The sequence below is a fragment of the Dendrobium catenatum genome, unplaced genomic scaffold, assembly GCF_001605985.2.
Source record: "Dendrobium catenatum unplaced genomic scaffold, ASM160598v2 fragScaff_scaffold_1148, whole genome shotgun sequence".
Lineage (NCBI taxonomy): Eukaryota > Viridiplantae > Streptophyta > Magnoliopsida > Asparagales > Orchidaceae > Dendrobium > Dendrobium catenatum.
Window position 1 is genome coordinate 881705 of NW_021319610.1, and position 12669 is coordinate 894373.

Genomic DNA, 12669 nt, shown 5'->3' on the forward strand with positions numbered 1-12669 from the left:
AACGACTTTAATCACATATCAAATGTTTAATACTTGAGTGTTTTAATGACCTCAAAATTAAATGATCTTGGACTCATTTGAGTCTTCATACTAAGGCTTTTGATTTGATTTTAAGTATGTAACTTTCATATATTATTTAAGCCCCTTAATTAATAATCTAATGTTTATAATTATGTATCAAGTGCTTTATTTGAGCTCATTTAATTCGAAACGTTCAATTTAATTATACATTTGTTGAAATCGATGTTCCAATGACTTCTAATTTTATTTTAAAATTTGTGAACATATATATCACATCCATCTTCATACCTCTCTGCTGAATTATTAATAATGTACCTTACACTTTTTTTTATTTTTTATTTTTTTTTAAGCCGTGCACTTAATATCACATTAAAAAAATACATAAATACATTATTTTGTTATTCACGTTTTACACATTAATTTAAATTATAATAAATCAAATCAAATAAAATAAATTATTCAACAACAATTCCGTTGTAGTTTTCTATGTTAAAAGGCCATTAGAGTATAACTTCCGAACTAAAATAGTAATTTAAGCCATTAAAAAATCATTAAAATAATATTTGTCAGCTTTTAATTCAAATATATAATAATAGTAAAGACAGGAAAGCCTCATATTTGGGCCGTAAATTTTGGCGATAAGAAAATATGAATGGCTCCTAAATCCCCTCATTCTCCTCCATTGCCTGGACCGACTTAACTAATGATCGATAATGAATTCCAAAGGAGAAAAGTTCTCTGCATTCGACATATTTAATAGTTCCTTAATCATTCTCTCCCCATAATTCCTGAAGGTCTCCATCCATGAAGCATCTTATCTTCCTTTTCAATTGCTCCTCTGCCTTCGTCACACATTTGTCGTTAATTAATTTCCTTGAAAAATGTTTTACTGGTCGTTTCATCCACATCGCACCCCTTCTCACCCTTTCAGAGTCCCCAACAATTATATACCGGTGCTGCTCCGTTTTGCTCCCATAATAGTCGAGTTTGGCCCGTGTTGTTATCCTATCCAGTACTATCTGCCTTCAATCCATTTTCCTGGCATGGAGAGAAACGTAAGTGAAGAAGACAACGAAAGTTTCTACAGGGAGATTGAAGAGCGGATCATGCGCCTCATTTCGGATGACGAGGACGAAGAAGAACTAAATAGGGAAAACGGAGCTCCTCCGCTCTCCATAAATGGAGAAAGACTACAGCCTTTTTCAATGTCTGATTCATTTGTTGATGCAAGCTGTTATGGAACGTTTGATAAGGGGATGAGGCAATGACAAGCACCCTTTGTTTGTGGGAATTATCAGAGGAGCGCATGGTTAGCGTATGAGCTGGAGAAGGTGAGGAAGGTGCTAGCTTCTAAGAGGAAATGAACATGAATTTTTATTCCAAGATATGTATCCACTTAGTTCTAAAAATTTATTCCATGCGGTCAGTGGACGTGTCCCGAGGCAAATCAGTATGCGCCACGTCATGCTGGTGATGTGTACCATTGTGTATTTGATGGAGTTGCGCATTTTGATTCGTCGCAAATGATCGCTATTCAATAATAATGGAGGAGCTGAGTAATATTATATTTTAATTATTGTTTATTGTTTGGTTTTTTTTAGCCTTTGTGTGTGAATATTTTGTAATTGAACAGTGGTTGCTTGTTGTGATGTGTATTACCTTTAAGGCATGAGGAAACCAGTGTTGTTAAGCATTTGATTTGAAAAAATGGAAATAGAAATAAAAAAAAAAAAACGTTGAGGAATTTTAAATTTCATACTTTATGAGTGTTTTGAATTTATTTGATAGCATGAATTTAGAAATTAAAACACCTGAAAATAAAGTGGCAGCATTTAATTTTTTTTTTTTTTTTTTGGCGCATGCTAACAAATTTATTTGATTGTATGCTTTTTGTTGATGACATTATTCTTGTTGATAAAGATTAAAGAGCGAGTTGAAAGAAAATTGGAATTATAGAGGTCAACTTTAGAGTTCAAATATTTTTGTTCGAGTAGATCTAAAGCTGAATATATTAATTATAATTTTAGTAGTAATATATCTCTTAAGAGGATTGTCAGTTTGAGCGTAAGTCTGAGGTTGTGAAAATTGAACGAGACATGCATAGAACCAGAAGAACTAAAGAATAAGGATTCGGTGGTTCGACTGGAGTCAAATATGATGATGTAATAAATATGAAAACTATTTAAATAAAATTTAAATATCAGAATAATAACGTAATAATATAAATTTTTTAATAAAAAATAAATTGAATTTGCATATTAATAATATCTTATATAATTTTTTAGCGTCATATCACCTGGGAAGTTCCTCTTGTTAATGTTTATATCACTTTTTGAGTTTATATGAGATAAGAACTCAAATAGAGTGATATAAGCCATGTAAAATGTTTGGTCGAAAATTTTTATTTAAAAAAAAATAAGCATTTTAAGTATAAATTAATTTATGAAATTATAAACATTACATAATATTTTTATTCTTAATGTATTAAATTAATTTATTTAATTATTTTAATAATTTAGAAATTAAAACAGCCGGTCCAATAGAATTGGGACCAGTTCGCCAGTTGAACCAGCAGTTGTAGCAAATTTAGCCCAATTTGATGCATAAACGATTTTCAGAATGGACATATCGACCTCAAGATTGGTTCATGGTTGAAGTGACCGGTTGGACCTGCCAATCCGATCATATTTTTAAGACACTAGTCATGTCATTAATAATATCACGTATTTTAGATATCTCAGATCTATTGTTCAAAATAATAGAGAAATAGATAGGGATGTTATTAATAACTAGAATTCAAGTTTGTTGGCTGAAGTGAAGGAATGTATCAGGCCTGTTGTGTGATAGAAAGTATCCCGTATACTTTTGAGAAAATTATATTTCATAGTTGTGAGATCTGTAATGCTTTAAGTGTATAATGTTAGCCAATAAAAAGGTCTAAGCATAAATTTAAGTTTAAAGATAGAATGTGAAATGAGTATATACATGTAAAGATTAGTAGTTCTAATGATAGATAAGATTAGAGAGAGTCGCCTTAAATGGTTTGGGCACAAAAACCATCGGCCTTCTAATGACTCGACTAGGACAGTAGATGTATTAGATTTTGGTCCATGTTTACAAGACGGTAGAGGTAAACCTAAAAAATATAGTTATAAATTATTAGAAATGACATTTTTTATTTGATTTAAATGAGAATTTGATTCTTAACTGTGCACAATGAAGAAAAATGATTCATTTAGTCAACTCCACGTAGTGGGATAAAGGCTTTGTTGTTTTTGTTGTTGCTAAAAAACTTATGCTAACAGAGTGTGTGTTTAATATATCTTAACTTTTAACAAAAATTTAGTACACAAAAAAAAGAAAAACTCATGAGACGTGGCTTAGTCATAACAATCCACTATAGAATAGGAGAAGCAAGAATTCTCCATTTGAAATAGTTAAAAAAAATGATATCGTTTACAATTATGAAAAATAATCTAATTTGTCTTTTATAAATTACAAAATCAAGTGTTCACGGCTAGAGAATTAAAACTTAACAACATGATTAAATTTTGATAGAAGTCAATGGAGATGGTGTTTGTATGGTTATGGTCATTCATAGTGATAGGTGGAAAATGGAAAACAATTCTTTAGTTCTCTCAGTTCTTTAATCTCCTTTTTTGGTAGAGAATGACGCTTTGTTTATAAGCTTCTTAATATAGGCATTTTAATAAATTTGATCAAAATTCAAAGCACTCGATTACACTATCCAAATTAATTCCCTTGATTATAGATCATTTATTAAATACTTGAATGTGTTAATGATGTTACAATGTCGTGATCTTGGCATATTAAATTTGTCTCGTCGAGCCAATTGATTTGACTATAACTCTATAAGCATGTAATAACTAAAGTTTGTTTGGTTCTTATTAATGTTCAGAAATTTTTAGATATATTTTGTGCGTTTGATTTGAGCTCAATTGTATTGTCAATAGATTCACCTTGTCAATATGATTTGTTCAACTATAAATTTGTTGCAATAAGAGTTCTAATAATCCTACATTAATAGAAAAAACTATTATTTTAAATATTATCTCATGTTTCATGAGGATCATATAAAAAAATTTATAGACATATCAAATTTACTTCTCATTGTAGACAAATAGGGTAGAGAGAGTTTTTATTTTTATTTTTTATTTTCATATTTTGATCGTTAAATGTTCTACATAGAATTTATAACAGGACTACGTTATGTGTGGAATCTGATTGAGTTAATCAATAAAATTATTTTGTTACCTCGAACCTTAAATTTGTCATGTTTGTTAGGGGTGCGGGGGGTTACCCCACTGCTTGGTTTCGGGTGCTTTGCACCCGAAATAAAACAAAAAAAATTTATGACGTCCCGGTACTGTATACCTGAGCACCCCGGTGTTGTGTTCCCAAGCACCCCAGCATTGATCAACAGAGCAGAGCGCCACATTAAATATTAGTTATTCGGAGATAAGAAATATTGGTAGATAGGTAATGAAAGTTGAACGATAGAAATCAAGCGATGGCAATTGGATAACACAAGTCGAGCAATGGTGATAGCACTTGCTTATGATGATCGTCCACATTAAATGTTGGGTAAAAGTCTAGATTTTCTTAGATGTCTAAACTCTCTTCTACATGTCTATAGTACATCTATAATTTTGTAAGAATATCATTTTGATAAATTTTGCATAAAATTCAAAACAAGTAATTGAACTACTTATATTAGCAACTTTAATCACATATCAAATGTTCAATACTTGAGTGTTTTAATGACCTCAAAATTAAATGATCTTGGACTCATTTGAGTCTTCATACTGAGGCTTTTGATTTGATTTTAAGTATGTAAGATTCAGATATTATTTAAGCCCCTTAATTAATAATATAAAGTTTATAATTATGTATCAATTATTTTATTTGGGCTCATTTAATTCAAGACTTGGAATTTTATTTCAAAATTTTTGAACACATATATCACATCCGTCTTCATATCTCTCTGCTGAATTATTATGATTATTTTGTTCCTCACGTTTTACACGTTAATTTAAATTATAATAAATCAAATAAAATAAAATTAACAATTCTGTTGTAGTTTTCTATGTTAAAAGGGCATTAGAGTATAACTTTAGAACTAAAATAGCAATTTAAGCCATTAAAAAATCATTAAAATAATAAATGTCAGCTTTTAAACCCCCTTTTCACCATTCAAATATATAATAATAGCAAAGACAGGAACGCCTCAGATTTGGGCCCTAAATTTTTGCGCAAAGAAAATATGAATGGAGAGAAGCAAAGGCCCGGTCTTACAAACTCCTATGGCTCCTAAATCCACTCATTCTCCTCCATTGCCTGAACCGACTTAACTAATGATAGATAATGAATTTCGAAGGAGAAAAGTTCTCTGCATTCGGCTTATATAATACTCCCTTAATCATTCTCTCCCCTCAATCCGTTTTCCAGCATGGAGAGAAACGTAAGTGAAAAAGACAACGAAAATTTCTACAGGGAGATTGAAGAGCGGATCATTCGACTCATTTCGGATGACGACGAGGAAGAAGAACAAAAGAGGAAAAACGGAGCTCCTCCGCTCTCCATTAATGGAGAAAGACCACAGTTTATTCCAATGTTTGGTTCATTTGTTGATGCGAGCCGTTATGGAACGTTTGATACGGGGATGAGACAATGGCAAGCACCCTTTGTTTGTGAGAATTGTCAGAGGCGCGCATGGTTAACGCATGAGCTGGAGAAGGTGAGAAGGAGCGCGCTGGCTACTGGGAGGAAAGGAACAGGAGTTTTTATTCCGAGATATGTATCAACTTAGTTCTAAAAAATTATTCCGGTCGGGTGAGAGTGAGGTACTGTAACGATCCAATTAATTGACAGTAAAGATGAGGATTTGCAAATTTGTTGGTTGGATTGCTGTTGATGGAGGATTTTCCGGATGATGGATTGGCTACTGGCTTAGCGTTCTGCATGCCGGCTTTAGCCAATATGCGATGGGCATACTGTTGCTGATGAAGCAGAATTCCATATTTGGTGTGAACGGTCTGGATTCCTAGGAAGTGAGCAAGAGAACCTAGATTCCGCATCTGGAATTGCTTGTGTAAGCTTGTAAGAAGACGGTCAATTTCGGTAGGTGAGTTTCCGGTTAGAAGGATATTGTCGACGTAGATGAGGATGTAGAGCCGAGTTGATTTCGATTTGTAAGTAAGAAGTGAGGGGTCAGCCGAGCTTATAAGAAATCCGAAAGCTTGAAGGTGAGTAGAGAGAGTGGCATACCATTCCCGTGGAGATTGTTTGAGGCCATAGAGCGCCTTATTGAGCTTGCAGACGTAGGTGGGATGAAGAGCATCTTGAAATCCTTGGGGTTGTTGCATGTAAACGGTGTCCGAAAGTTTGCCGTGCAGAAAGGCGTTGGAGACGTCGAGCTGATGAATTGGCCAGTTGTAGTGCAGGGCTAGGAGAATAAGAACCCGAATGGTTGGTATTTTAGCGACCGGGCTAAAGGTTTCTGTGTAATCGAGCCCGTGTTCTTGATGAAATCCTTTGGCGACGAGTCGGGCCTTGTACCGAGCAATCGAGCCATCGGAGTTGAGTTTTGTTCGGTATGTCCATTTGCAGCCGACTACATTTTGGTTGGGATTTGGTGGTACAAGATCCCAGGTACCCTGCATTTGAAGTGCTTGAAATTCTTGAGACATGGCGGCGCGCCAATGTTCGCTTTTGACGGCTTGATTATAGGTAGTTGGCTCGGTATGAATTATGTGAGATAGATTGAAGATGGTTTTGGGTTTGTTGTGCCCAGTCTTGGACCGGGTTAGCATAGGATGAGTGACAGGTGGAACAGGTTGATAGGTGATAGTCTGGGCATTTGTGGAAGTAGAGTGCTGAGAGGCAGGTGAAGAGGAATGTTGTGTTGTTTGCGAATTGCTAGAAGCAGTCGTAGGAGTTGTGTGAGGACGGTCCAGGTGGTGTGAAGGCAAGTGTGGTTGAGGATGAGTGGAGATGGGTAAACTGGAGGAGGGAACGAGCAGAAGAGGTGGTAAGTGGAGGTTCTGACGAGAAGTGGTGATAGTGGAATCAGTAGATTGGGAGAAGGGAAAAATGGTTTCGTTGAAGACTACATGTGGTGACACATAAATTTTGTTGGTCTTGATATCAAGGCATCTGTAGCCTTTCTGGTTGGGAGCGTACCCAATGAATACACACGGTTGAGAGAGGGGCGAGAGTTTGTGATCCGCATACGGTTTGAGCCAGGGATAGCAAAGACATCCAAAAACTTTGAGGTGACTTAAATTCGGATTGGCTTTGTAGAGAATTGTGTAAGGAGATTTATTGTGAGTATTAGGAGATGGTAGACGATTAAGGAGGTAGACGGCGGTGAGAAGAGTGTCGACCCATAGGTGATTAGGGATGGAGGCAGTGAAAATGAGAGTGCGAACGGTTTCGGCGATGTGCCGATGTTTTCTTTCGGCGACGCCGTTCTGCGGTGGGGAGTACGGGCATGTAAATTGGTGAATGATGCCTTGATTTGTTAGATGAGTTTGGAAATATTTATTAATGTATTCGCCTCCGCCGTCGGTGCGAAAAATTTTGATATGAGCTTGAAATTGGCGGGAGATCATGTGTTGAAATTCTAAGAATTTGGCAAATACTTCAGATTTTTGTTTTAGCGGATACACCCAGGTGAATTTGGAGTGATCATCTATAAAGCTGACATAGTATTTATAGCCATTGTTAGAGATGAATGGGGAGGGTCCCCAGACGTCCGAATGAATTATATAAAATGGAGCCGAGCTAATGGACTGAGATTTATTGAATGGTAAGCGATGGCTCTTAGCCATTTTACATGAATTGCAAAGAAATTTAAAAGAAGAAATACAGATATTCGGATCTTGATTTGCAAGATGAGAGAGCGTGGCGGTTGACGGATGTCCAAGACGGCGATGCCATAGGTCAGGGACGGACTGAATAGAGACGAGAGCCAGATGCGAGGTGTCGTTGGCGGATTGGTGCGGGGCTCGAATTGGATAGAGACCGTTAATAGACGGACCCTTGAGAAGAGTTCGGCGGGTCTTCCGATCCTTGAGTTCATAACCATGAGAGGAGAAGGTAATAAGGCAATCATTGTCATGCGTGAGTTTGTAAACAGAAATCAGATTAAAGGATAAGTTTGGAACCAGATTTAGGTGAGTGAGTCGAAGGCTACCTTGCGGGGTAGGGAGGAGGCCATTACCAATGTTTTGAATGGGAATTTGGTGACCGTTACCTAGAGTGACTTGAGTGTTGCCTCTGTACGGTTGAGATGTTTGAAGATTGTTCGGGTTGGAGGTAAGGTGCGAGGACGCCCCGCTATCAAGAAACCATTCGGTGGAGGAATTTGTCGCCGGGGAGGTGAATAAGGCAGCGGTAGGCTGTTCGGAATGGTAGTTGTCGTCGTGTCGATGCCAACATTTGACTGCGGAGTGACCAGTCTTGCCGCAAATTTGGCAAGTTATGGCTGATCTTGCGGTTCTTGAGTCGCGGTTGTTGCTCGGGTTGGATCTGGTATTGGAGGAATTTCGTCCGCGATTGGAGGATCGGCCACGACCGCGACCGCGAGTGGCTGCGAGCGCCGTAGTGTTCCCAGCGAGTTGAAGGGATTGAAGCTCCCGGGTGGCTTCGTGAGCAAGATTAAGCTCCTCGCTGCAGAGGAGAGTATAGAGTTCGTCAAGATCGAGAGGTTGACGATTGGTACGTATCGCCGTTTTGAAAGCTTGATATGTTTGGGGAAGGCCGTCCAAGGTGTAGTGGATGACTTCTTCAATAGGTATGGTTGCGCCGGCGGCAGCAAGAGCGTCAACCTTGGCCTTGATGTCAAGAAGGTATTGGGACATCGTTTTGTCTTTCATGGTGAGATAGTGAAGTTCGTGCCGGAGTTGAATGATTCTTGATCTTGTGCTCGATTGAAGACGTCTATCGAGAATGGCCCAGATTTCTGCACAATGGTCGGCGGAGAGAACGTATGGCAGAATTGTGGGTGAGATGATGGAGTACATGGCAGCAGCAAGATTCTGGTCTTGTAAGAGCCAGGCTTCATAATGGGGATTAGGAGCGGTGGTGCCATCGGCAGTCGTCGTTTGGGAAGGCGGAGGGGAGGTGCCGTCCAAGAATCCTTGATAGCCGTTAGCTTTGAATAGTTTGAGTACCTGTGAGCGCCATAAGGGGTGATTGTCGGCGTTGAGTGGTTGGGCGACAACGCTTTTGAGGTGGCTCATTAAGAATTTTAATGATGCCGGAATTGAAGGTGGGTTGGACGGTGGTGTTTCTTCCGCAGAGGAGAGGCTGGGGGAGGAGGTATTGGATGAGTTAGCCATGAGCGGCAAGAAGGAGCCTAACGGTGAAGAAGTCGCAAGAACGGGAGGAGGGAAGGAATCAGTGCTCTGATACCATGTTAGGAAAGAGCAAGACAACAGAGAACAGAGAAGGTAAAAGAGAAAATGTATTTTCCATTATGTGATGCCGGACTACAGTGAAGTATTTATAGAGTAGGGAATAACAAGAAGAGTAACTAATTACAAGAAAGTACAGCGTCTAATGAACGCAGTAAATATAATATATTTCTGTTTGCTAACAGCCCCCGTCAAACTGATGGAGGGGGAGCGACGATCAGTTTGTTGCATAAAAGTTTGAATCGTCGTGTGGGTAGAGGCTTGGTGAAGATGTCGGCAAGTTGATCGTTGGTGGAGATGTGATGAACGGTGAGATGCTTGGACTTGATGCTATCACGAATGAAGTGGCAGTCGACGTCAATGTGTTTGGTTCGAGCGTGATAGATCGGGTTGTTGGATAGAGCAATAGCGGAGGTATTGTCGCAATATACGGTGGTAGGAGCCATTTGTGGAATGTGAAGTTCTTCAAGTAGTTGACGAAGCCACAGCACTTCAGCAGCTTCAGCGGCCAATGCACGATACTCGGCTTCGGTGGAGGAGCGAGCAACTGTTGCTTGTTTCTTAACGCGCCAGGAAATCAGCGATTTGCCTAGAAAGTTGCAGTACCCGGAAATTGATTTCCGGTCTTGAATATTGTTTGCCCAGTCGGCGTCCGAGTATCCCTGCAAGGTTAGTTCATCGCGATAAAGAGGAAGACCATGATCGGTTGTACCTTGAATATACCTGAGTAGATGTGTTAGAGCATGGAAGTTGCTGTTGAGCGGCTTGTGCATTGCTTGGCTGAGTTGGTGAACAGCGTATTGTATGTCTGGTCGGGTGAGAGTGAGGTACTGTAACGATCCAATTAGTTGACAATAAAGATGAGGATTTGCAAATTTGTTGGTTGGATTGCTGTTGATGGAGGATTTTCCCGACGAAGGATTGGCTACTGGCTTAGCGTTCTGCATGCCGGCTTTAGCCAATATGCGATGGGCATACTGTTGCTGATGAAGCAGAATTCCATATTTGGTGTGAACGGTCTGGATTCCTAGGAAGTGAGCAAGAGAACCTAGATTCCGCATCTGGAATTGCTTGTGTAAGCTTGTAAGAAGACGGTCAATTTCGGTAGGTGAGTTTCCGGTTAGAAGGATATTGTCGACGTAGATGAGGATGTAGAGCCGAGTTGATTTCGATTTGTAAGTAAGAAGTGAGGGGTCAGCCGAGCTTATAAGAAATCCGAAAGCTTGAAGGTGAGTAGAGAGAGTGGCATACCATTCCCGTGGAGATTGTTTGAGGCCATAGAGCGCCTTATTGAGCTTGCAGACGTAGGTGGGATGAAGAGCATCTTGAAATCCTTGGGGTTGTTGCATGTAAACGGTGTCCGAAAGTTTGCCGTGCAGAAAGGCGTTGGAGACGTCGAGCTGATGAATCTTGATTTGAATTACATTATGCCCATTTTATTTCAAATCAAATATCTCTTGAATGAATAAAACATATTCTAACATTTATATATATACTTTGTTGATCTTAAAAAGAAGCCAATGTATTCTTAAGGTTGGTAGATTTATTTGTGCATGGCTAAAATTTCATTTGAGATAATTTTTTTATTATTTTTAAAGCAACTTTTTAATATAAAATTTTTTGAATTTAAAATTTTGTATAAAAAATTACTTTTAAAAACATTGAGAGAGTTGTCCCAAATAAAACTTAAGGTTTCGTTTGGGAAGGTTGCTTTCAAGTTTCTTGAAGCAGCTTTTTAATACAAAAAATTTAAATTTTATACTACAATGCTACTTCAAGAATCAGTAAAAAAGTTGTCCCGAACAAAACTTATGTTTGATTTAAGCAGCTTTAATCCCCTAACCCCAACCAAATAGCACAAAATGAAACTCTCTTAAGCCTCATGATTTTATGTTTCATCTTTCATATCTTTTAATACTCACTAAAAAAAAAGATAAAGAATTTAAGTGGTACGATTTATAAACCCACATCAACAATGAGAATGTGAAAGAAGAATAATTCAAGTACGAAATCTCCTCAGAAAAATCTCTTTAAATATAATACATGTTCTCTCAAAGTACCAACTTCCTCTATGCTCCATTGCTATGGTGTCATCAACATGATTGTTATTATTTATACCGATATTCATATTGAAAGGTTGAACAGATGATTTTCTAATATTGAGCTGACCTAATACCAATAGATGTTTAGTCATAATTATGAGTTAAATTATCAGTTAAAATTTAGTATCTTATAATATATTGCAACAATATTTGTTTATTAAAAATATTTAAGATTCAGAATTTATAGCAATTGAAATTCATGAAGAATGACTGACTTCATATTTTTAGCAACTCCTAAGATGTCTTTTATCTCGACTATTAATATTTGAAAGATCATTCCAATTGCTATATGTAAGACTGGGCTTCTACCATCATAAATGATATCACAAATATTTCCCCTAACAAAAAAGTCATGTTGAAGATATTCACCCTCAAGAGGATTTGCTTTATTTTGAAAGTTTCAAGAGGACTTCTTTTGGAGCACTCATCTAGGACTGAAAAAGGAATTCGCCAGATGAGATCAATGGCTCTACTCGCCCAAATCCACTAATGAGTTCGCCCTGCACAAGGCGAATAAGAGATTTCTCGACAAACTGCCACTCGCCGCTACCTCTCTCACTAGCGAGAGATTATTAGGTGCGGAGTGCAGACGGGGAGAACCGTTTGCACACTAGTATAAAATCCAGCTAGGTACTATTCGGTACCGCTTAATACCCTGTGTCTGTGCAGACGGTGCTCTCCCCGTCTGCACTCCACACCTAATAATTATTCCTCACTAGCCCTCTCTCCAAACATTAAAACTTGCCCAGCTTAGCTATAAAAAAATCCTACTAAAAAAACTCACCATTCAACCATTACAATTCAACCTAAAACTCTGCATTCCTACACATCTCACCAGCATTTTTCCTCAAGCCAACCCAAGATCTTATACACAAGTCATAAGTCATTAGTCACATCAGGCCTCTGGCAAAAGAGATTATTTTGTGCGGACGCTAAACGCAACTCTACATCTAGAGACAACCAGAATGAACAATGTCGGCAAAACTGAGAGCGGTACCGACTTGGCTCATTTTATTTGGTCTCTGGACGACATTCGACATCCACAAAACAATTTCTCCTAGCAAAGACTCACTTGCATGCTCACCAAGAACTTACCGCAACCGAGC

At 38.0% G+C, this 12669-nt stretch overlaps 1 protein-coding gene across 1 annotated transcript; it reads right to left on the bottom strand.

Moving 5' to 3' along the window:
• Positions 1–9652: 9652 nt before the first annotated feature.
• LOC110102004 (uncharacterized mitochondrial protein AtMg00810-like) lies at positions 9653–10810 on the bottom strand. The gene has a single exon (XM_020830133.1). It carries the CDS (start codon positions 10808–10810, stop codon positions 9653–9655), a length of 1158 nt encoding a protein of 385 aa, XP_020685792.1.
• Between the last annotated feature and the right edge of the window lie 1859 nt (positions 10811–12669).